The sequence below is a fragment of the Apteryx rowi genome, unplaced genomic scaffold, assembly GCF_003343035.1.
Source record: "Apteryx rowi isolate R43461 unplaced genomic scaffold, aptRow1 scaffold_131, whole genome shotgun sequence".
NCBI lineage: Eukaryota > Metazoa > Chordata > Aves > Apterygiformes > Apterygidae > Apteryx > Apteryx rowi.
In genome coordinates, this window is record NW_020447542.1 from 492,521 (window position 1) to 518,089 (window position 25,569).

At 36.6% G+C, this 25,569-nt stretch overlaps 1 protein-coding gene across 16 annotated transcripts in view; it reads right to left on the reverse strand.

Annotated features, from left to right (window-relative positions):
- The window catches only part of ERBIN (erbb2 interacting protein), a 117,879-nt gene that overhangs the window by 39,191 nt on the left and 53,119 nt on the right, over window positions 1–25,569 (reverse strand). For 12 of the 16 annotated variants that reach the window (XM_026056383.1, XM_026056381.1, XM_026056373.1 and 9 more), the window contains 5 exons: window positions 23,960–24,077; window positions 12,094–12,189; window positions 10,772–10,850; window positions 9,862–9,951; window positions 610–666 (listed from right to left, as the gene is read on the reverse strand). In XM_026056383.1, coding sequence (XP_025912168.1) covers window positions 610–666; window positions 9,862–9,951; window positions 10,772–10,850; window positions 12,094–12,189; window positions 23,960–24,077 — 440 coding nt within the window. The remainder of the gene's footprint in view (window positions 1–609; window positions 667–9,861; window positions 9,952–10,771; window positions 10,851–12,093; window positions 12,190–23,959; window positions 24,078–25,569) is intronic. The other 4 variants (XM_026056388.1, XM_026056382.1, XM_026056390.1 and 1 more) reach the window with 1 other exon arrangement.

Sequence of the window (25,569 nt, forward strand, 5' to 3'; positions counted from 1 at the left end):
AGAAAACATGGCTGAGGAAAATGCTTCCATTGCGATAAACATGCCTGGAACATTACAGAATACATACTGCATAAACAGATCCCATGCAACACAACACAAAAATATTACTTTTTCAGCAGTGAAATACACTAATAAAAAAATTGTTTACGTGGTGTGAATCACACTCCGTCAGTCATTCTGAATGAGCATCTCAAATCCCACATCTCATTTAGAGAACTTGGTACTTAAAACTAGCAATGTCTAAGTTTCAGGCACCCAGCCACCACAACAGTACCCAGACGGGTATCTGGGCACCAATACAGTGCATTATGTGGAAAACATCGGACATCTCAAAATGATCATCCTGAAATGCCCATGTGCTGACTCGAAAGCCACAGAGCTGGATAGAGACAGACATCTTGGTGGACAGCATGGGGTACCAGAAAAAATTCAGGCAAATCTCTGGATAAGAAGATCAGTCAGTTTGAAGGGAAATGTAATTTCAGCAGTCTGAAGGGAAAGAGTTTCTTGTTACAGAATCACCAAGCACCAAATTATTAGTAAAGTATTATTAGTAAAACTGAGGAAAAAATCTAGAAAGTATTTAAAATCAATTTCATCTGTACTTACTTTGGCAATATTTTTAACTGGTTTTCTCTAAGTTCCAATATCTGGAGTTTAGTTAATCTGTAACAGAAAGGAATAACAGATTATCACAATATACAGTATTTTATGGCAAACACGATCTCAGTATTTGTTTATATTGCTAAGCTTCTATTTTATAAAAAGGGATCTACAAGTTTGGAATAATTTTTGTTCAAGAATACAAATGTTTCATCCAGAAATCAGTATGTTATGCTCTTAATCACTGAGGTTTGGTTTTGGTGAAGTAGCTAACAAACAGGATGCATCTGCTTTTCTGCACCTGCTTGAACATGCTTTTTTCCTGCATCCTATAGATTTTAAAGCATTTAATTGGATTCATAATGAGTATATATTAGCCTCATATACAAAAGTACACAGGAAATGAAGAAAGGCAAGATTAGTACACAAAAGTTAAGATGCTGAATTTCTAATACAGGCCTACAGATCGAACAATATCATATTCTTACAAAAAGCCTCAGAAGAATATCTGTGGTCTTCCATAAGGTAAAGATGACCTTTAAATTCCTCCTAGATTTCCTTTCACATTCTCTTTCTAGTCAGCTTCTTAATTCATTTTGATATTTTCTATTAGAAGGTAGTTTGGCCTCTCTTTCAGTAAACTTTTGTGCAAGATAAAACAACCTCTAAATCTCTGAACTTGACTGCTTGGCCAAGATAAGTTGAAAGAAGTCTTGGCATTCAGGCAGTGTACTGTCCCCAATAGAATTTTGTTGATTAGGACAGAAGTGACAAGACTATCTCTTCATTAAATGCAATACAGTAACAGAGTTTGGCTTAAACACAGACAGGGTCATAAGGACAAAAATTCTTCATATGACCCACCTAGCAGCCCTCGTACACCACAAAATAGGGCAGTAAACTCCCTGACTCAGGAAGGAGTGAACAGACTAGTCTTTCCTGAAGGTGCTCAACTGAGTATGTTGTAAGGACACAGACAAAAAACTTAATTCTTATTAAGTAATAAGAAGTACATTGAAAGTAAAGATAGAAAGCCTGAAAATAGTCTTTTTTTTTTCTCAAAACATTCTCTTATTTATGGATACATTCAAAAGTAGTGATCTGCTGCACCTATGAACAACTTAACAGTCACCTTGAAGCAGAGCAGAGGGCAACCTAGCCCAGAATTGCAACACCTGTTAGAGGGGAACCTCCTCTCCCCACCTTCTCAAAAAAAAACAATCTTTAACAATGCCAAAAGAATACCCTACTATCCTTTGGGATATTCTCCCCATTTGTGTTTACACTATGATAGCTGTACAACAAGCCCTTATCAAATCCAGTCCAGAGTAGGCTTCAGGGAACTGCAAGTGTCCAGAACTACAAAGCACTAGGGACCTCATTTTGTACTCTTGTACTCAAAGAAAAACATGCTCTAAAATAGGACAACAAAATAGCCCGCCTTCAAAGGCGTATTCTGGAACCAGTTATGCCTCTCCTCTAGCACAAGGAGAAAAAAGTCTCATACTCGCATCATCAGCCCAGGCAAACTGGGATTATTGCAAAATTTGTATTTGCTTGATCTCGTCTTCCAATACTAGGAAAATGATGGGTCCTTCTATTGGTCCATTGCATATCAGTACCTTTATTCATGACAACAAAATCATACTGTTTGGAGTTTTGCCTGTTATGACCAGAAAACATAACTACAAAAACAAAGCAAGCATAAGAACATTTCTGCATGCTTCCTCAAAACCTTCTTGAAGCTGCTCAGCTATCTCTTCGTTTTTACCTAACTTCAAGGGCTTTAAATCCAGTTAACAGTAATACCAGTGCTGTTAATTTAGAGCATAACTGCAAAGGATTTCCTAGCCTTCTGACCCCATCTGCATCCTGAGATATGAATCTGTGACAAAACAATAAATCTGTGTGTTTGTTGTAGCTTCCTCAGATTTGAACAGTCGTTTGGGGCTTAAGCTTCTGAATCCAAGAATTGGATTATACAGGGAGAAGCCTCGTACTTCAAGTGAATACCTTCACTAGAAGGTATTTAGGTGGCATCTTGTGGCTTGTACGGCACTTTGATTTTGCTCAAGAGTACATGGTACATATAAGAAATGTTTTCTCAGTATTATTTGCTATCCCCATCTGCCGCAGCACTTCAATTCCCTGTATTCTCTGCATCTTCCCTCCAAACCAGATCTTGCCTAGCAGCAGCTCATAGTTTTAACATCAGGGTAATTCTTTTTTCATATTGAGGAGCGCCAGCCCTGCCAGCAGGTGCACTTACTGATACACAGGCAGGAACTGGGAGCCTGTATTTCATTAGATGTTTCAAAACAGATTCTACTGACTTTTACACTTTCAGTTTAAAGGTCCTCCTAAACATTATCTTCTGTTTCCCAAAACTTTAAATGTTCACGTTAMCCACTATAAATCTTCTCCCTCCCAAATTCATTGTGGTCTTGGATAATATGCAACAGCAGGAGGTTTATTATTAGATCCAGGTCTTCAATATAAAGGATTCTCAAAATACGACAGACAAAGAACAATCTTCTCTAGGAAGAAAGAATAGTAGTCCTTTCCCTTTGGAGACTGCAGATGTTCCACTTTATATTCCTATTGACAAACTTAACACATCAATAGCAGAATCACAGGTCGTAATCTCTTTTGGTATTAGACCACCCCATTCCCACCTCAGAATGAGACTAGCCTCTGAAAATGCAGACTGTTTACAAATATTAGAGAACAAGAGAAACATGATTTTCCCACTAAGATACCAATTCTTCACACACTAGGAAAAGTTATGTCCTCCACCCATCCTTCTGATGCAGCTCATCAGCTCTACATACCTGCTCAGTTTTTAACAGTTTTGCAACAGGGCTGTTTTTAAATACTGATCTAAAAACGAAGTTGCACATATGAGCAACTCCAGAATCCTTTCTTTTGAGAAGTCTTCAACAATCAAACACTGCATTAGGCCCCAGTTAATGTTTTTCTTTGAGGACAAGAAAAATAGCTAGACAATTGCTAGTTTTTCTTTGCAACACGTGTATGCAGTCAAATTTCTCAGTTGAAAGCAGTAAAAGCTAACCTCCATTCATATGCTAAACTATATATATGCAAACCCACATTTCATTGGCTTTAGCCTGAACCCACTGTATTATGCTCTTTTAATAAGCTACGTCTGTGAATTTAAAGGCTGCCTTTGGTGATAGAGTTTAGAAATCTTCACAGCTTTGTGACTTTGTTTCATGTTCTACTGTCTCATCCTAAAAGACTGGAGATATAAATATCTAATTCCTTATGTGTAGGGCAAAGAAGCTACTAGGGAAACATTTTCAACCTCTGCTGCCTCGGAGCTACAGGCAGTGTCTGAACTAGCAATTTTCTTGCAGTATTTAACAAGAAGTTTTGGCCTGAAGCAGTTGTTGCTTCTTCCATTATGTCTGGAAGGGTTAATTCAAGTTTAATACAGTAATACACATCAAATACTCAGCCCAGCACCACTTCTATTAGCTGGTGCAAACATACCCATGCTAAGCATCCGTATCACTATAATGGAACTGAAAAAACAGGTTTTAATTTGGAAGAGAGATGCACAGATAACTAGTTCACCAATACTAAATGAAAATAAAAATCATAATGGTAGAATATATATTTCCTGTACCATTTTATCAAATATTTGTTGAACTTGTAGGAAAACATTTCATTTCTCAATTGTAAAAACCTTGAACCTCAGAAATGTTTACAAATCACCTTAAAACAAAGCTAAAGGAGATATAATTAATTTTAAGTATACTTGGAGTAATGATCTCAACAAAATTATTATTTCAGGATTGTTGTTTTATGCAAACAACTTTTAAAATGTGGCTGATTTACAAAAAAAATCTATACGAATACCTTGCCCAGGGTAAGTTCAATATTTTCATAAATCTGAATTCTTTTCTGTTAATTAGACAACCTGTAAAAATACAGGAGAAATATACAGCAGATATACTTAAAAACTCAGAACAGCAATGACTCCTTGGACAACAAAAAAGTTTCGGGGAGAGAGGTTCTTGTTTTTTCTTCTCCTCTGCACTTTTGGTAATGCAGAAATAAAGTTTTTAAATCATAAGTAAAATATAAAGGCAAGATGACTGACATAAATGCATCCTAAAGCAGGCTGTGCTTTGCAAAACAATTTCAGTAAAATTGGATAAATTAAGCCCCCAACTGTATCATCATTGTTCATTTATGCAAGCCCAAAATAGATACTACTAAAAATTTTCTTTGCTTATGCCCTGCAAATTTTCAGGAAACAAGATTGCAAATAAATTCACAGCAACATCACAATAAAAAAAGTTTCTGAAAGCAAAAGCAATTACCCCACTATAGACAACATTTTCAGAGCTTTTTAAATGATGCCACGGGCTGAAAATAAACTCCTTGCTTATTCATCAATAAAATTTAATCCTTCTCTACTATTTCCCCTCCCATATACTTCTGTGTGCTATAATCAATAAAAGAAAAAGTAAAACTGTTGTTGAAACCTTCCATTCTTCACCAAAAGCATAAAACAAGCTAGTATAACTTTCCTCTATCTCATTTCAAATATACAAAGTGCTCTACAAAATGACCCCAAAAAGCTGCATTTATGACAGCTGTGTAGACAGATCCAACAATCATTATTTTGCTAAGAAACCAGAACATACTTTATAGAAAAGTTACAGTTTAGCTACCAAGATTATCTACTGTATTCTCTGTTTAATGTACTGCTATTGGCTCATGTTTCCTGCTGGACAAATAAAACTAGTATCTAACCCTCAAAATATTATCCTCTTAAAACCATGTCTCAACATTAGCATCAGGTGAGCTTCAAGTTTGAACACTCTACTCTTACATTTGTATATTTAAATTTAACTATGTATGATGTATTTAGAGACAACAGATATGGTTTTTCTTACGTAACCATAACACCAGCAGTTCTCAAACTTCTATGCATTGGCRTACTGGCCACCTCTGGGATCCTGGCCAATATTAATGTACGCAAATCAGAATTTGGGCATGGAGAAAAAGCATTTTTATCACCTCAGAATTCCAAAGGAACTGGCACATTTAATCACAAGTCTGGTGATTTTTAATAAGTCTAACAGGCTGGACTAGTACAACATCACTGAAAGACAGCAAATATATAATACTCAAAGAAGGGGAAAAAAGATCAGATAATTTGATGTCTTTAACCTAAGCTCAGTATTATACAAAGCTTTAGCACAAATTCTGAAGGAGAGAATCAAACACGGCAGCAAACATAGTAACATGCTGCACGGATTTTGCCAACAGTAGTTTGCATCACAAAAAACAAAGCTTTCTTTGCTATGCATTAAGCTGAAGATTACTGACAGAGGTGCTCAAAGACCTATTTGGGGACTGATCCTGTTCAGTATTTTTTAAATAGCAATCTTAACACAAAGCCTAGGAAAAATGTGTTAACCAAGTTGGCTGATGCAACAAAAACCAGGAGTCAATCAATACAATGAATTATTAGGACACAAGAGGAAAAAAACAAAACCACACAAAAAACACAAAAAGCATAGCCTTGAGGACTAGAAAAATAGAAGAGGACTGACATGCCACAGTGTAAAGTTGTATGCTTATGATTTCCTTAAGGAGTCTTTGGTCACTAACTCAGCTGTTCAGGGCATTAGTTGATCATGGGGGAAATTATATTAGGCAGCTGCAAAAAGGGTTAGTGGAACCCTAGAGTGTAGCCACAGACATTTCCAAGAGAAACAAGTTGATAATCATGACATTGTGCAAGGCCATGAAGAGATCTCAGTTTGAACTCTAAATATAGCTCTGTATGCTGTCATCTTTGGGGGGGTGGGGGGGTGGGGAGAGACAGACAGATTCAAATTGAAAGTAATTCAAGAAGATCTATTAATAAAATCAGAGAAAAAGGAAAATCTGCCATATCAGAGGGAAAAAGAAGAACTTGTTTAGCGTAACAAATGGATTAAGAGAGGGATACGGTAGCTCTATAAAACCAACAGGAAAGATGATAGGGAACAACTACCCATAGGAGAGAGGACAAGAATTAAACTGTAAAACAAATGAATACGAACAATCAGAGAGAAATTGATATGGGAAACCAGAAGTTTTCTAAACCTGAGCTGGTGGAACAGAGACCCAGACACATGGAACAGAAAAGTCTATGTGGTTTTAAGATGGAGTTGGCTTAGTTTCTAAGAGGCATTATTTTCTGTAGTTGCCTGTAAGAGCAGGAAGCAGTATTCATTTACTATGCTTTAGGACTTCACATGTTCTCACGTAAAGAAGAGCTATAGCTCTAAGAGCATAGACAGAACAGCAGATACACCAAATTAGGAACTGAAGGCTTGTCCTGGACAGAAATAACCAAAGTTCTCAATATCTCACAAGCTTCTACCAGTTATTTTTGCAAATGCATTCCTGTATTCCAAAGTACAAAGTTGTATCCCAGACCAAATTCAATAGAAAGTATTTGTATTTAGTTGCAAAGCTGTGGGTTAGTAACACAGTCTGATCATCATTCACACAACAGAAGTACTCAGTGCCAGAAGGGGCCGAACTTTACTTGGAAAAAAAATAATGCTTAATACAAGATCAGCTGCAGCAAGCATTAAATCACTATTTCCCCTTCATATATATGCATGACAAAAAAGGGAACAGTGACATCAACAGTCAATTCTTACTCACAGACCTCCAAATTAAAGGCATTTTCACCAAATGCCAAATATTAATCAATTTCAGTAATATAAAGTGTATTTCCAAAGTTGGGACTTGTTTTTCAGATAAGATTTGAAACAGGAAAACATTTTTCCTTTTCTAAATTTTTCTATATTTTTCAGTGACAAGGCAGTTTACAGTTCTCTTATGAATGAGGAAAGACAGTGTATGTAGGATATGGTACAGCTGTACAATACATGTATTTAAGACTGATTGCATTAGAAACTGAAACATGTTGAATTAATTTCTATCTGCTGAGTAGAAACAGAGCAGTTAGCACCCTTTAACACTGCATTTTTACTTTGATCATTTCTTATATGGCAACCCACAAACAAGCCACATTCATCACCTTGGCACGCTATTTCAGTTCAAATGTATGAAAGTATTTAGCCCCCATCACTTTTCTTCAGGAGACATAACGTATCCTGGAATTAAATGAAATTCTGAAGATCACAGAAGCAGCAAGAGCTTGGTTGACTAGTTAGATTTACTCCTGCAGAAGCCCTAGAGGGGGGGAAAATTCCTCTGCATACAAATTGTCAGGCAGATTGTCTGCATTCTACAGGAAAGATGGTCTATATCCTATAGGAAGGAGAGATCAGAAAGACTTGCCCCAATTTGACTCCCAATTCTACAGGACATAGCTCAGCTTCAGTAGAAGACTTCAGGAAGGAGGAGGAGAAGGAGGAGAGAAGAAAGGACATAACTAATATGCTAGAGAAAAACATTTTACAGAGCTTTAAGGAAAAAAAAAAAAGAATCATCAAGATGGAGAACAGAAATCCTCTAAATGAAAGGATATTTTTGATGTATAGGTCAGAAAGACAGCAACCCTCCTTCTTCCAGCTCACCTAATTCTGAGCAGTAATCAAGTATGTATTATTTTGTCCTGACATTAGGATTAATTGCCAGCTATAGCTTAGTTATATTTACAGAACTTCAACTTCAGTCAAAACTCTTCCACAAAGCCTCAACATTTATACACAACGGGGATAAGTTGAAAGCACAGAGTTCTTTTGAAATAACTTTTGGAGTTTTATTATAGTTCTACCTTATTCTAGAGTTCTAATATTTTCAAGTATCTAACAAAGGTGCAATATGTTCTATCAGATTCATCATTTTCTAATTTATGTAATCTAAAAATACTCTTCCTATAGAATAGTATTCATTCTGTACCATTACTAAGTAGGTAAACTTACATAAATACTTTGAACCAATTTAAACAAAATTGATGAGAAAAGTCTTAATTTCGGTTTCATTCTCCTGGCTAAAAACTAGGTATTGCAAGTCACTACTTATATTTTTTTAAAACAAGGCTGAAATCTTCAGAGCTATTAAGGATAAACACAACATTAGAGAACTGGCTTTCAGGTTACTTTCAGTAACTGATTTATTCTTCAGATAGTGACTTTTAATTAACGACTTCACCATTTGCCTAATCATTAATCAAGTTATAGTACACCAGAGGTGATACAGAAGAGGACAGTTTTGAAGAAAAATAACAATGAAAGTTTTGGCTTTTTTTAAACTATGTTTAAGATTAACTTCTTAGAAGACCAACTGTGTCAATCTGAAGTCTTCATTTTTTAGCTCTACTACATGTTTTGTACTGAAAAAAATCCTGTCCTTTTGGTTAGACTATTTAAAAAAGACAGAACAATGTGTACGCAATTATTAAAACGCCAAAAGATAAAAAAGATGCCAAACTTCCACAGCATTCAGTCTGGAGGCTTTTCTGACCTCTCAAACTGAGCTGACCCAACTAGTACACAGCCTAAAGCAACTGCTTTTACACAGCCATATGCCTAGTTAAGTAATGGCCATATTTCCTAAAAGAGAGGCTTGGTGGACATTGGATAGCATAGGAGAGTTGCATACACTAGGAAAAGAGAAAGCAGAAAATAAGAATGAAGAGAAGAAAAAAGCAGAAATAGCAGTACTGTAAGGAGAACAGGAAGAATTATGCTTATCTGGGAGCCCTTCCTTTCAGCAATATTTTTCCTCCCAAGAATAAATTCATTTTAAAAAGGTAAGTGGTTTAGTATCTGTCTCATTTAAACTATTACTTGCAACAATTTTACTTAGTCCTGCATACCATGAAAACACTATGGCTCTCAGACAGATTCCTGACAAGGCATGAATTATAGATTTACATAAGAAATCTGTGCATCTCAGAAAGGACAAGTACAATGACAGATGTCACTCTCTGCTCCTCTCCAGCTCCTAAATGATGACCAAACTATTTCAGAAATATTAGTCTCCCATACTTAGATTTGAGTAGTAAATAAAGCAAGTATCCAAATGAGTTACTTCTTGGCTCTTTATAAAAATTGCTTGTCTTTCAAAACCCCAATGAAAACAATGGTGATAAGGATTTGTTTTTTTTTTTAACTAATATTTGAAATAAATGTATTAGTAATGTACACCTTATCTCCTTCCCTCCACTTCCCACTTTGCCTGAGAAGCAGCAGAAACTGCTCTGCATAATTTAAAATTAAATGTAGATCCTAAGCCTCAAAGTCAGCTTACCTGCCGAAGTTGGCTGGCAAAAACTCAAGAAAAGCATCATTCAGGTATAGCTGCGTTAGGTTTAACAGTTGGGAAAATCCATCTGGAAGTCTATACAGAAATAAAGTAATGTAGTACTTATGTTTCAATCATATTCAGTGCATTGTCATCCTTTCTTAAGCAATGGCATAGTATTGAGTCTGATTATAATATATTGATAACATTTAAATTTAAAGTGGTATCAGAATTTCTATAAAAATGCACGAGATATCTGTTTGCTGTAAGAATAGTTTCAAAATTAACTTTTAAACATTGAGGGCAATATCTACAGGCAATAAGAACAAATACCATCTTGCTATATTTTTGTGATCCTTCTGACACCTAAGGTGGAAGATGCACTTGCTAGAGATGATCAGATAAATTAAAACCTATACAATACTGTTTTTCCCCAAGGGAGTTACTTTAAGCAAAGTTTTTATCTCTGCAAGTGCTACTTCTGGCAAGTTAATTTTGTCACTATAGAAGGTGACAGGCAAGTCTCTTCCTACAAGCTGAGTTTGAAAAACAGCTGTATAGGCTTAAGAATAAAATTACTTTTATTAAGAAACAACACTCTTAGTGTATTTGTTTTACCTTTACTGAGAAGTGACAGACAAAAGAAAAAAAAGAGCTGGAAAAGCCACATGGTATAAAGCAGTACTCTTCACACAGCCTATTTATCTGGGCAAAATACTTCACTGACATACCCATACTGTATCCCAGTGCAACGAGGTAAATGAAGACACCTGTAACTCAGGTCAAATGACTCAGGTAACTCTGCTCCTTGCCTCCAGTTCCAAAGGTTGGCTCTCAAAAAAGTCGTCTGGGGCATGTTTGAGACTCAGCAGTGTTTGCAATAAAACATAAAATATCACAAAAATGACAAACTTACTTTGAAATTGGATTTACGCTGGCCTCAACAACTGTCAAGACTTTACAGTTTTTTATATTTTCTGGAAACTCCTGTATGCCTGTAAAATACAAAGAGAGGTAGGGAAACAGTGTTAAAATATGAGATTCCGTCACAGGATGCGCATCAGGATGCACATAAAGCCGCTAACCATAAAAACTTAACAACCAGAGAACTGGTTCTCTGATGTTYCGTTTAGATACCATTTTCATAAAACAAACAAACAAAAAAAACCACACACACCCTCTTATGCAATTTCTTTACCATTCTATTCTTAAAGCATTTCAGATTGCAACTTAGCAGCAGTTCAAACAGCATTAGAGACACAGTGCACTTACAATTCCCACTGCTCACGACCAAATATTAATCTACTTGTTTGTCGTTAAATCAGGCCCTCAGTCCTAATTACATCAAATGCCTTTTTTTTTTCTTTTTTTTTAATAAAGAGTCTTTCATATACATGGAGCAAAGTTTCAAACAGGATTTGTTAGTCATATGCATGGCTTGTATGACATTCAGTTTAAATGGAAAGGCTTCACCTCTTAAAGTAAATTTACAGCACTCAAAGGTTCTGAAGAGATCTCCCAAAATGTAACACATTTGATACATTATTAGCTTCAAACTATTTGTAGAGAAAGTAAAACATGCTGCAGACACCTTTGTCAGAAGATCAAAACATTAAGAAATCTTTTCTTTTTTACTAAGGTTAGCTCCAGAAATGTCAGAGAGTAAATTTGCAGCCAACACATCTGCCAAAATTCATATCTGTCAGTAGATGACAAAACACACTTTGAAAACAGAAAACAAGCATCAACCACATCAGTAGGAAATCAGCACTAAACCATTTTGCTATCCAGAGTTTCAACTTAATCTTTCCTAACCCATGAAAAACAAATAAAATGATAGTATCACAACTATATTTCCTTTTGCAATATACCACTACATTGTTGCTCTATCCTAAAGCAGGTGCTTGTATTTTAAATAAACTTGTCATAAGTATAACAAACATTCATACTGCGATACTTCAGCCTGGATTAAGAACACATGTTCAATCACAACTTCTTTAAGAAAAAGCTAGCAGAAGAAAAGTTAGTTTAAAACAATTGTAACAAATCTTAGCTATTTATCTTGCAATTAATGCATGTAATTTTATCTACTTTTATAATGTTGAACAGGTGTGTGGGTAGGGCAGTCTGAACCTATGGAGCAAGACAGCTAAGAAGCAACTGTACTCTGCGGATGCTCTTTTTTATTCCCGTGATAGTGAAGTTCCATGCTACTCCCAGCACCATTAACTCTCTTACAGTGCAGCTGCAGGGCTGCGCTGCACACTGCAAGGGCAGTGTGTCTTCTGATCGAGATTGGCAGGGGGGATTTCGTATCTCTCCTTGCGCATGTTTCTGAGAAWACCGAAACAGGAAGAAGAAAAAAAAGAAAAAAGTGAAGCATCAACTGTAACGTTTTTATTAAAATAAGAAACGTACCATTTCTCACACTAGCTTAGCCTTTGATTCTTTTTATGTTTGTGCAGTAACAAGGTTGACCTTGTAAATAATAACATAAGAAATCATGATACCACCTGACAAGAAAATTAGCCACAAAATATATACTTTTACATTAAATCAATGAATGATGTTGAGGGGGAAAAGTCACTATATGCATAAATTCTATTTAAAAAGAAACTCTGATTCTGTTAAAGCTGACTTTAGGTCTTTCTTGATCAAAATTTGTTTATCATACCAAATGGCTGAAGCTCTTACTTTTGACTCATATCAGGTGTTGTACTCTGTTATTTAGAGATAAAAGGCAAGAAAAGCACACTAAGCCACACAGTTAATTCAGATGTTTAAATACTTAAGTATCATGGATCCTTTTAGGAAATAGCTCATTGAATTCAAGGACAATTAAGAATAGAAGTGAAGGGGGCCAGGAGGATTGAACTATCAGCTGTAGCACAGGCCAAACCTTCTGATAATTCTTGTTTCCCTGTGTGGGTGTGTAAATAGATATACAGCTTTAGCCATGTGAATTTTACTGAGAGTGGGATCGTGTGGAAGCAGGAGAAGAAGACGGAGCTACTGATTCAATTCACTTTGTCACTCTCACAGTTCAAAAGTCAAAACTAAAAAAGACAGCATCTATAACGTAATGAAGCTTTATTTCTGGGAAGCAGCAGGGATATTTTCAGCTCCAGAGAGAGTTTTGATGGTAAGAAAACTACACAGAAACAAGAGAAATGTACCTTACCTGCAATAGATAATGAGGAAGAGATATTATCCTTTTCCTCCTTAAAATAAATGAAGTCTACAACAACCACAGTATATGACTCCTAAGCTTTCTTGAGTCAGAGTGAAAAAAGTCAGAGCAAAGATGATCACAATACTGACCACAGTTTGGGGTCTGGATGTCAGATACTCTGGTATAACATGTAAAAACTCATGTTTTTAATATTAATATCATGTCCACTACCTACATCAAGAATTTATTAAAGCACAGAAGACTTAAACCTGTGATGAACATCTAGAAAACAAAAACAAGGCTCTTCCACTAGAGAGGAAAAGAATACCAATATAAACTTGCTCTCAACAGACGAGCCAAATAAAATATTAGCTAACCAAATACAGACATATTAAATCAGCATGCTTCTGTACTTAATCAGAAGACTCTACAGTAGTCTCTTGTTTGACTATGCCTTAGGCAAAAGGTAGCAAGAGTTTTAAAAACAAACTAACAACTGAAATTCAACTGATATGGGAAAGCTAGCAATGAGGTAACCCGTGAATTAATTTTTGCTTTGATCTTAGAGCCAGGATTGTCACAGTACACACTATCTTACCAACCTCATTTAACACTTAACTATAGATAAATGGGACCTATCATTCAAAACAGCAGTAAATTGGCAATGACAGCATGAAGCAATGTACCCAGTGTTTGCAGTACATATTCAGAAGGCAGAAGAACATGAAGAGATTGTTCCTCTCTGTCAGGTGACAGGAAGTAGCATTTACTAACTGGTTCTGCAAAAAGCTTCAGCGTCCACGAACATCTGGATCAAATGAACACTGCAAATTCTGAGAGAGATCCACATTGCTTTCTAAAGCCTGTTTTCCTTCAGGATCTTCTATCACCTCCTTTATCTACTGATACTCAAGGATTATAGAAGAGGAACACGCTACAACAGATTACTTCTGGGTTATCCAGTCTGTCGCAGCCTTATCCCACTTTCCTCGAGAAGCATCATACAGATATGGATCTTTATCCTGCTGTTTCCTACTTTACAGGACAACTCCCATCCTACTGCAGTGCTGTAGTTGATTTACAGATCATGCTTACTGTCTCACAGTAAACAAACCCATCACACCTATGGACTATGATCTTTTGCAAAGCACAAAGAGAAAATATAGCTTGCTGGTAATCTTTAATTCTAACCATTGGATCCACAAACTAAACTGGGAGCAAAGTTTTTTTTGTAGTGCAGTTTCCCACAGAAGTGAGATTTAAATAATAGCATTTAGTTGTTACTTGTCTGTCTCTTCCTCCCCGTTTTCCCAAATACCAGGAATTTTAAACTCACTGGCCAATTTCTATCATAGCTGACACTGGAAAAAGGGAATAGAACTGGAAGATAGTTGCAGAGAATTTGGCAATTGGGTAAAGAAGGGAAAACTAAATTCCTGTCTGGGCTGAGCCAAAAAGCAGAAATCATTCATCATTTATAAATTCCATTTGGCAAAAACTCCCCAGCCAACCAGCACAGCCTACAGACTGGTGATGGTTAATCAAGATCTCCAGAGCAGCTGCAGCACATGCGCAAAGACACCAAAAAGGTCACACAGGGAGTTAGGGTCAATGGCCACAAGTCTGTAGGTAAGCAACCTCGGTTCTGGATCACACAGCACTGCTGAAATAAGGAATTTCACCTGGTCTCTCTCTCCCCAGAGAGCAATAAGTGTTTTGGCACAGCTGATAAAACAAATGTGTGCTAACATCCCCCTCATTGTTAGGGCTGGATTAAGGCAATTGTAAGTATAATTGGGGTCTCATCCACCATCTGGAGTTGCAGTGATCTTCTCCCCTGGATAGCAGACCCTTTTCTCTCTCTACTTGCAGGGCAAGAGAGAAAACTGGAACCATCTTTTCTCTCCTTTAAAAAAAAAAAAAGGACTTTGCACTCAGAAATATCAGCAGTTCTGGGTTTGCAGAAAATTGTGCAAATCGGATCCATCGCTGGCAGGACCCTGTACTGCGATGGATCTCAGAGCTGACATGTGCTATCGTTTCAGCTATACTGAAGATAGGATTTTGCTATGTTGTTCATACTCCAGTCATAGCCTTATATTTTTCTTTGCAGTCAAATGCTAAAACTAGTATTCCTAAATTTCAATTATTCAAACTATTATCTCTAGAGACAGCAGTGGCAGTACCTCCAAATCAACTTCCACCTCTTTTCACACAGAAATGTTTTAAAACAGAGGCTTGCCAAGAGATTTATTCATTCAATTCCTAAAAAGCACAGGAAAAAAAAATTCAGTAACAGAGATGAGACCTGTGAAAACTATATGGGTAACGCTCCCAAAGGAAAGAGTTTACAGCTGGGTCTCTCAGTTTCTGGGAAATGTGAGAAAAACACGTTTTCTTCCTCCAAACGACAGGCAGACAGACACACACACCAAAAAGCCCTCTTGCTGCAAGAACAAATGCCCTCTGTGCACCCTTCCCAGGCTGCATCCTTACAAGTGGGGATGACTCGGAGTCAAACATATACGCTCAGTTTGCATGAATACAAAAGCAACCTTAATTATGTAGGTTCCTCCCACAACAAATCTATTCACCCTGGTCTGAACTCCTGGGCAAACAGCTGCTAGGACCTGCCTGAAAGAAGCTCCACCATAAAAAGAGCAGCTTTGGTATGTTCTCCACTCAGTCCTCTTTGCTGCAACTGGAGCCAATATGAATCAAACATGGTAATCAAGACAAATATTTTCAGAGCTCTAGAAAATGTGCCACATCTGTCCTAAAGATAATGAAAAGTTTTTGTAAAAGCTCAAAGTTTAATCCAAAAACTGAAGATACAGTATTGGGCATGATCTATATTCTTATATATTTACAGTTTGCTTTACTTAGGGATTTCTGCAAACTTTTTTGTATTAAAAGCATCATTTTTCATTATTGACAAAGTAAGCAGTGTCTTAGATSCCCGTCAATTCACTGCATAATGTTGACTCATTCATCCTTCCTTTTTAATGCTCATTCTTCTTTCCAAAATTCCTAGAGGATCCACTGCCCCAGCTGGTTTCAGATGATCCAGGATCTCATGTTTCCATGAGATGCTTGACCAGGCTGTAGGGCAGCAGTAACAGCTCCCTGCTCAGAGCTGAGTTACAGCTCTGCACAAGGCAGAGTTGCGTACCTGTGGAAAAAGGTGGGTCTCAGTATGCTAGCTTTTATCCCTAATGAAACCTATTCTGAATCAAATCACAGTTCCAAGAGTAAGGACGGACTGTGGCAACTATATGCTCATCTAGTTCTGAAACAACTATCCCAAAGCTTTTGACGCCTGCTGTATATCCCAGCAGCTGCTCCTCTTGCTGTCTCACGAAGAAAACACTGCCAACTGCTGCAGCACTAAGACTAGTAAAACACCTTGCAGCTTGGTTCTTCTGTACTTGTATTAGTGTTACAGAATATACGGCTTGCTTTCTGTCCCTTACTAAGGGCAAAAATACAATCTTTGAGACCTGTGCGAGCAGCCTACCTTTCTCAAGGAGTACAACTCAAATGCAAACCTGTCATAGATTTAAGCTATTATTAAACTTGCTACGGATTTAACAAAACACAGACTAAATTTATATGCCTTTCATTCTCTCCCCCACTYTGTTTACACAGAATGGCTCCTTTATTTGAAAAACTTTTGTTTTTAATCAACAAAATCATTTACTTAAAAATCTTACAAAAAGTTAACAAAATTCACAAGAACTCCACTGCATTTACCCATTTTTATTTGAAGCAACTTTGCTTCACAAGTGCCTGCTAATAGCTTGGTAAACAGATTCACCTCTCCATCCTTACTTTACAAAGTACTTTTCTCCACTTCTCCACACTATGAAAATTTTGAAGTTTCCTTTCCTATTTGTCCTCCCTTTAATTATGCTCACTTGCAGGTTCGTAGGCTTAAGCTACCACTACGCTCCTGTCTTAAGTTCAGGCAACAAAAAAATGGATGTTGGATCTTTACTTGGAGGGTTGCTGGGGCGGGGGGAAGGTTGGAAGGGAAAAGAAACAGTCATTACACTGACTTTCCAAACATCAATGAAAAAATGTCAGTCAAGCTACAAACCTGACAGAAGCAAATTAGTGTTTTTATTTAAAAACTAGTAAATATTTCCATAGCGTGATTTTTAAGCTTTGCTAATGAGATTTAAGCAAAAATTTATTCTTATTGGCTGTTATAACTATTACAATGTGATTTACAACAAAAAAAATATTGGCAATATATTTGGTGTTCATTTTGTTAGTGAGGTGGGTACTTAACTAAATATATTTTCTCATTTATACAATAACAAAATATGTTTACTCACAATTAAGACAAAAGGCTTTTTTGCAGAATAAGTGCCCACTTTTGGAAAAAGCAGCCACATTAAAGATGCAAAGTACTTTTTTATAGCACTTCACAGCTTTAAAATAAAGATTCCATGCTTACATTTGTGTACACCATATTACAAAGCTGGCTCTCAAAAATAAGCTTTTCCTTCTCATCTTCAAACTGCTTTGAACCCATTAGAAGTCTGAGTCAAGTTTAGTATTTCTAAAATTTTTGTTTTGAGACAGTTGGTGAAATTCAAAATTTTAAAATATTATTTTGAAAGCTAAAAACTCATGCCATTTTTAAGAACTTCAGAAGGTGATGAGTTCTCTGTTTATGCTGTATGTTAGACTCCTGATCAGCTTAAATGGATAATGCCTCCTAATCACTTTCTCCAACTACAAATAACTTGTGCTGCTAAACTGTCTGAGCTGATATGGGGGTAACCAAGACTACAATCACACTTTTTCTTCTTTATTCCTTGTATAAGCATGTCCCAGCACAGCTAGAAGACTTCAGCAAAGCAAACAGAGTTTTTCAAGCATTCATCCTCAGACCAGTTGAAAGAGCTTCAATTTTTAGGGCAAGATCTCTCCAGGCCAACTCTCGGTTCCTTACACAATGTAAAAGGGTTTGAGAAGCAAGACAGATTCCTAAATGCCTCTCGCCTGGGAAACAAGGATAACCAAGAATGCTGCTCCTTGAAGACACGCCTGACACATTTCCGTAACACCAAACATGCCAGGGCAGGGCAAAATTGCAAAACATGGGATACTAGGAAGGTTGCAGGCAGCCGTTTTGTTCCCAACACTGTCTTGGAAGATTACCAAGCTTCAGCTGGTTCTAAACAACATCTAATTTACTGTTAGCCTTGTCAAGTGCCCAGAGTAACCTGAAACCAAAGGGTAACATGAGGGTCTAAAGCTGCACGTTGCTCGTTTCCCCTCTCCTACCATCCTCGGCTGAAAATTCAGTGTTGTCTCATCAGCCACTTTGGTTGATAACAGTATATTAATGTGACTTTAGTGAAGAGTCACTCAAAATGTCCCTTTACAAAAAAGGACAGAGTCTACCATAACATGCAATTCACATCTAAAAAACCAACATAATTATTTCTACAACAATGCCGTTTCTGTGTTATGGAAATTTGAGTCCAGAAACAGATTTGTATTAAACTTATCTCAGAATTTCAAATAAGTACACTCAAATTCCATATTCAAGACCCAATTTATGCCTTAACTGCATTGGGATTCCATTTTGTTCACATCCTATCTTATATATATATATATTTTATACAGAATTTAATTTTATTTTGTGGAAACATTCTATTCAGTGTCTTTCACAAGACAGACAAAATATTTAAGAAAGAAATTACTAAAAATACTTGAAAAAATAATTGTAAATAGAAGAGCTGCCTACATTTAGGATAAAGTTCAAATTTATAACCTCTATATGATGATGTATTATATTAAAGCTATAGACTCAGGAGTCATCAGCAGATTTAATATCATTTCTTTTATTTCATTATCACAGGCGGTACCACCTTCCTACAGGGAGGGAAAGGCAAATTACAGCAAGTTATTTATGTACGCAGGATCTTCCTCTCTTACTTCTCCCTGTGGAGAGTAAAATTTGGTTCAGTGTCCCTGCCAACTATGAGAAAGTCTCACTTCATTGACAAATTCTAAATCCACCAGATGGGCCACACTGGAGCAGATATTCTCCTCCTCCTCCAACTCCCTCACTTTTGGCACATGGCATACAAAAGTTAGCTTGCCAAGTCAGCAGATGATTTTAAAACATTAAACAAAAATATTTGATCTAGATTTGCATTTCTTAATAATACAAAAATCTTTATCATTACTTCAATTTTATAGACAGATGTGGTGGGTTTTTTTCCTTCAAGAAAATATACTGCAATACAGACTGGCAAGATGACATGTTTAAATTTGCTGTAACATTACAGTGAAAAAGAACCACTTCGTAATATCTAAGAGACTATCAAGTATACCTTAATTTCCAAAACACCATGCATCTTTTGGCCCTACTTGTTATTTTTTAATCTGGCTATTTTAGTCTTTCAAAAGCCCTAATAATATAGAACTTAAAAATCCAAATCTTTTTCTTTCATCGCCTGTTAGTAAGGAGTTAACAGACTCTCTCACTCCATTTCCCCCCCAATGTAACTTCAGTGGCACAGGGATTTCAAGCCTATTTCCCAGGCTTCCAGGGAAGCCTAATTTCCCTGGCAGTCACCTCGTCATATGCCTCAGCCTTTCATATCACTTGGTTCTAGTAACCTGTGAAGCTAACTCTTCTGTCCACATGAACCACATATACGTGCCATCATACAGTGAACATAAACGCTTTCCCCTTCTTCAAGGAAGAGGCAAAAAATATTTCCATGACAGTCCTCCACAACCTTCTAGAGGCTGACTAAACCTGGTATCCAGGAGCCAGAAGGAAATGGCTTTCCACTCTACAGAAAAATGTTGGCTCAAAAACCCAGAACGAGACAGAATTAGGGAAGAAGAGGGTTTGGTTTTTGTTGCTGGGTTTTTTTTGTACCACTACTGATAAATAATACCTTTGCCACAGAGGAATAAAAGTGAAATTTTCCTTTAGTTTAATAAATAAAACACTCATTTTTCTACTTAGGCCTTTAACTCCGGATTTGCAAGTATGTTGCAATTTCTTTTTAGGATGCAACCGAGTAGGACAGAGAAGGACATCTCTTATGCTTTACACAATGCAGGATGTAATTTCTGACATATGCATGTAGCTTATTTATTGTACCATTTGTTCAAGTACCATTTCATCTTTGTGAATAGGACAGTATCAAGCTTCCAGGGAAAAGCTCCAAAGCTGAAGTGTACTTGGAGAGAAGTAATGGGACATCTTTGATATTAAGGGCTCACAATAGCCTTGGGAATCAGATTAAAATGCCATAGAGGACAACTGAAGTACTCAGTACTTCAAAAAGATACAGAAGTTATTGGCTCTTGCCAAGACTAAAGACAGAGTTAAAATAAACTCTGTTCCCTGCTTGCTGCACACATAGCAGCAAATTGATATTTTAGGCTACATCTTCATGTAGCCATGACCTCTTCAGCAGCCACAAATAGTATATTCCAAACCAAATGTTTATACTAAAACTTCTGTGTGCTCCAGAACACGCAACTGTTACAGGCTTGCGCTCTAATTCAGCACACACCTCAAGATGTACATCGTCACATCGAGATAAATTAAATGGAGAAGAAATCCAGTGACAGAGATTAAATAAAAAAACCCACCGTGTCTGGCTCAAGAAGGCCCAAAAGCACAAGCTGCTGGAGACTGGAAGCATACATGGGAACCATGCATGCGTACTGGCTTTCAGTGCTTTAGTAACTCTTGCCTAGGCTTCTGCTTTTGGCCACTAGACTAGGTGAAAATTTGTGTTGATTAAATATGGACACTCTTAAGTATCCAAATATGCACATCTGCCACACCTCTGTCATACAATTTTATATATTATATATATGAATCAGACACATTTAAACCTGAAATGAAAAAGGCAAGACATTTATGATCTATTAAAATATTTTCCAACAAAATTGCTTTTTCAGACTAATACTTCTTTAAATAATAGCATCTGCTGTCTTGATAAATTTCTGCAATTTTGATTTCTCATCTGAATGAGAAAATAAATATTATGCACGCACGCACACACACACACACAGTTTTACTTGAAAATTTGGATGCTATCCTGTGCAAAAGGTCTCCTCTGTCCTGTGTGGGCTGGCTACATAGCTAGATTCTGCAATTCATGAAGTAACCTGACCACATTTCAAAACTGAAGCTTCATTCTTCATTTTTCTATCAGCTCTTTAAAAAAAAGTGACATGCATGTCTTTGGTCAATACATCCCAGTATGCCTGTGCCATAAACAGCTCAACTGTCCTACATGAAAACCCTATCATATTTCACTTGCATTAGTATTTGAAAATTAAAGTCTACCTTTGTAACTACCTTTCTAAAACCATAATCTTTATAACTAAATGCATATTTGATCCAAAAGCATCTGCACTCCATACTTTAGCTCCATCTATGGCAAAAGATTACAGCATATTAACACTAGAAGAAAAATACAGGACTATCACCTTCATAATTGCCATAACTGCAGCAAAATGACAAACGCAAAATTATTTTAGAGTTTGGCATCTCTCAACATTCTTCACTAAGACTGCTGGTTACTCCCCAATCACTTTTTTGATAGATTAGAGAAAGCAACTGTTGTGCTTCCCACAAAACCCATTGCTTCCATACCATATTCTTTCAATATCTATCAGGGGTGCGGGGAGTTGGGGGGGGAGGGGGATCAGAGATGCTTGATCAGCTTTACTGGTTCTTGGAAAACTGTAGAGATTTGTATTTAGTCATGTTAGAAAAAGCAACACAGTCCTGGGGAGTGTGAAACTGAGATGCAAGTTTTTATCAAGAGAGAAGGGGACGCAAGGAAAGAGAAGAGCATTCCAGCTGTCAGACAGAACAAAGAGAGAATTTCCATGGTTGCAACAGCGAATAGGGAAGAGAAAGGAAAAGGCACCCATCTTGGTAAAGTGAAGTCTCAAATAGTATCAAGTTTATCAGAAACCAGGAAAAAAAAAGTTACACCACTCCTTTCCCCACCAAGCAGGGACAAACAGGGACCCCAACTTGTTTCTCGAGTTTACAAAGCTTTCAGGAGTGGTGGGCTTGAGGAGAACAAGATGTCCAAAGAAAAGTGACTGTGTGATCTCGGGGCTATTTTCCATGTGCAACACTAGGCAGAGACGCTATCCAGAATGTAGCAAGACTGACAACAGGCACATGATAACAGTTTAAATTAATGCCCCATCAATTGTTTGTCCTGCAAGATGTTAAAGGGAAGACAACCCCCAAAAACACTGCTTCATGGTTTATTGGGATAGCAAGTCATTGAGCTATTGCCTTCTTAAACACTTGATATGCCTCAGAGTAACAAGTGTTCTTTCAGCAGCCCTTCGAAGGTTCAGCTAAAGCTTACATTGTTTTGGAGGGACAACCAACTCTCTAGGCAGTGACTGACAAGCTGCCTACTTGTACATATAAGCTGAGGAATTTGCCAATACTAGAACTCAAAAACCCTTTTGCTGCTTTCAAATCTTATTCCTTGAGAGCTTCTGTGCTGGAAACAGTTAACCCTTTTAATAGTTTAGATTAGGACAAAAAGATGATTCTTACTTAATTGTGAAAGTGTAAGGACAGTGTTCTTTAGGAAAGAACAAAGACTAATCCACTTGTACCAGGAACAGAGCAATAACAATCAAGTCACTTTATCACACTGTAAATGCTATATTCATTATACAGAAATAATAAAATAAAGTTTAAGCACGGACAATGAAGGAGAATGACAATACCTCAACGACTGGAATACTTTTTTATAAAAAGCAGAACTTTTAATTTTATGGAGTCATAATTAGCTAGTTGTCTGAAAAAATAATGAATTTGATATAAGAAGATATTTTGTGTATTTATACAACTCTTATTTTCAAGCATCAGGTTAAGCAGATGTTTTGGTCTCTATGCAAAATTGAAATTTTATCAGAAATGGAAAAAAAAACCACAACAGCAAACATTTGTAAAGACCTAAAAATTTTACAGCAAGTTATGGAGAACTCATTCAACAATTCATCCCTATATGAATATCCAGAGCTCTGCTTGGGCTGTGGACATTTCGTCCATGGGAAGTAAATACAACTATCTAAATCAAGAAAACTTTTAGTCTTACTCTGCAACAGGTCCTCTAACTTCACTCTGAATCAGCAAGGCAAGCCTACTACATTCTCATTAATTCAGCATATGATTGAACGTGCTTTTTTAAAAACAAACCACAAAAACAAGTCTGATGACAATATAAGTTATTTCAATTTCCTCACAGTGGCACAGAGCTGCCAACTTGACAAGATAGTACCATTAGAAAACCCCATATGCACAGTTCTTGGCTGACAACTTTTCATAATCTATCAAGCACTCTGAATTGCACAGAATGATAGATTTTTAAAAAGTCAGACAAGTGAACCAGTCATTGTCCGAAGCCACTTACTCTCCCCACACAACAGAGGTTACTGTCCCCACAGCAGAGATAGCAAAGCACTCTAGTCTCACTACAGTTTTTAGACTGTATACTATAAACAAACAACTCATCTGAAACCAAGCAGAGGAGAGAATCCTAAAAAACTCTACAAATGCTTTTGCAAACACAACTTTCCTCCAGTATAGTGGAACAGCAGAAGAGCCACTAAAAGTAGCAAATTTGCACATATGCATATTTGAGAGAATATGACAGTACTTCACCACATCAGTTTTTCAGTAATGAAATCTCAAAGTACAAACCAATTAATTTGGTCAGTACAACAAATACTACAAACAGATCATAAAAGAGAACCTTTTATGTGAAGCAATGATTTAGACCAGCAATTTAAAATTTACTAGAGTTTCTAAAAATAATACTTTCACTTGTACCTTTATACAGTCATGTTGATTTGCCTTTTAGCAACCCCAATATAATAAGTGAAGTGACTTACCATTCTTGCTGACATCCAGTTCCCTGAGATTAATGAGATTTGCGATGGATGCTGGCAATGTGGTTAGATCATTGTCTGGCAAACTCAGCTTGTGCAGAGACTGACAGTTAAAAAGTTGCTATTGAAACAAAGAAAAAAGTGAATGCGACTTACTCCTAGTTTCCTCTATATATCTTTTGTTATTAATCCCCTCAAACTTCTGACCTCAAAGCTTGAAGGCCAGACTGTTCAGAGTCTTTCACTACAGAAACTTCATTTGACAATTGGTTTACTCAAAATGAACCAAGTTTACAATGCTTAGGAAAGCAAAAAACTGCAAATGGCCACAGCAAACCAGTAGCTATGTTTAGCACTTCCTACAAATTCCTTCCACTATTGCAGAAACTGAACTGCAGTTATACATAGTACAAAGTATTTTCCATAAAAAATACTTTAAATGATACCCAGAAGTTAATTTTACTGGGGGGGGGGGAAAAAAAAGATGAATAAACCCATTTTTAAAAGTCAAAACATTCTGGAACACAGCATTTGAGTAGGGACTGATCTTTTCTAACAGAAGTTATTTTTATTCCATTTTATCTTCCAAAAAGTTTCTATTACCCTGCCATAGTTCCTAACTCAAGTATACTAAAATCCAACAAAATTCCGATGAAAACTAGTGCAAGTTTTATCTAAGGAGACAGAAAACTGTACACAATAGCTTATGTACATATTTATTAAAATAATTTATATAGGTATTACCTTGCATATAGGAAGAGATCTGCCCTAAGCTATCTCGAAATTCCTACCCAAAAGCTTTACAAATTGACAGTATAAGACCAGTAATATTAGTGGAACAGAAGAAAAAATAAGAAGTTTCCAGAAAACACATAATAAATATCTGCAAGAAAGTGGTTGAAAAGCTTAACCTGAGTAATTTATGATCAAATAGTTGTGGGTACACAAAGTTTCTTTCCCCAACAATTCTGAATAAGATCATTCATAAATATTCATGTTTAGCATTCTTTTCTTACGGAATTTTGAGAAAAGATCAGACACAAACTGAAAGTGCTGTTTGACTAAAAAAAATTTATCCCAACTCTTAAGGATACAGAAATGGGCTTAGCTTAACTGCAATTTCTTGGGTCTTTCTCAATAAACAGCCCATTATTTTAACCACAAACAACTGAACTGGCCCCATTAATCTACTGTTTGCATATACCTCAGAACAAAAGCAGATATAAATTAGCGAGATGGACAGTTCAAAGAACGAGCTTTAACTTGCCTAGTGATGTTTCCAATCCCTCAGAAATGTGCAGCTGTTAGAACTAGTCGATATCATTAAGGCTTTGAAGAGTTAAAGCCATCTTAGGATATTATACGGGAATGAGAACTTTGATGAGCTCATATGTTTTGGAGCCATTTCTTTGTTTTAGTACTTCAAGGAAGAACATATACTTAAAACTCATCCCTGAAAACAATAATCTAGATTCTTGGAATTATTAGGATTTTCTTTAATTAGTCAGGTAAGAACAAATGCAGCACAAGGAACATCCCTGCAACACCCTTGAAGAATAAAAGGGGAGAGGAAAGGTTTGGAGGGTGGTGGTGGCAGAGGGGTGTTTTTTTCT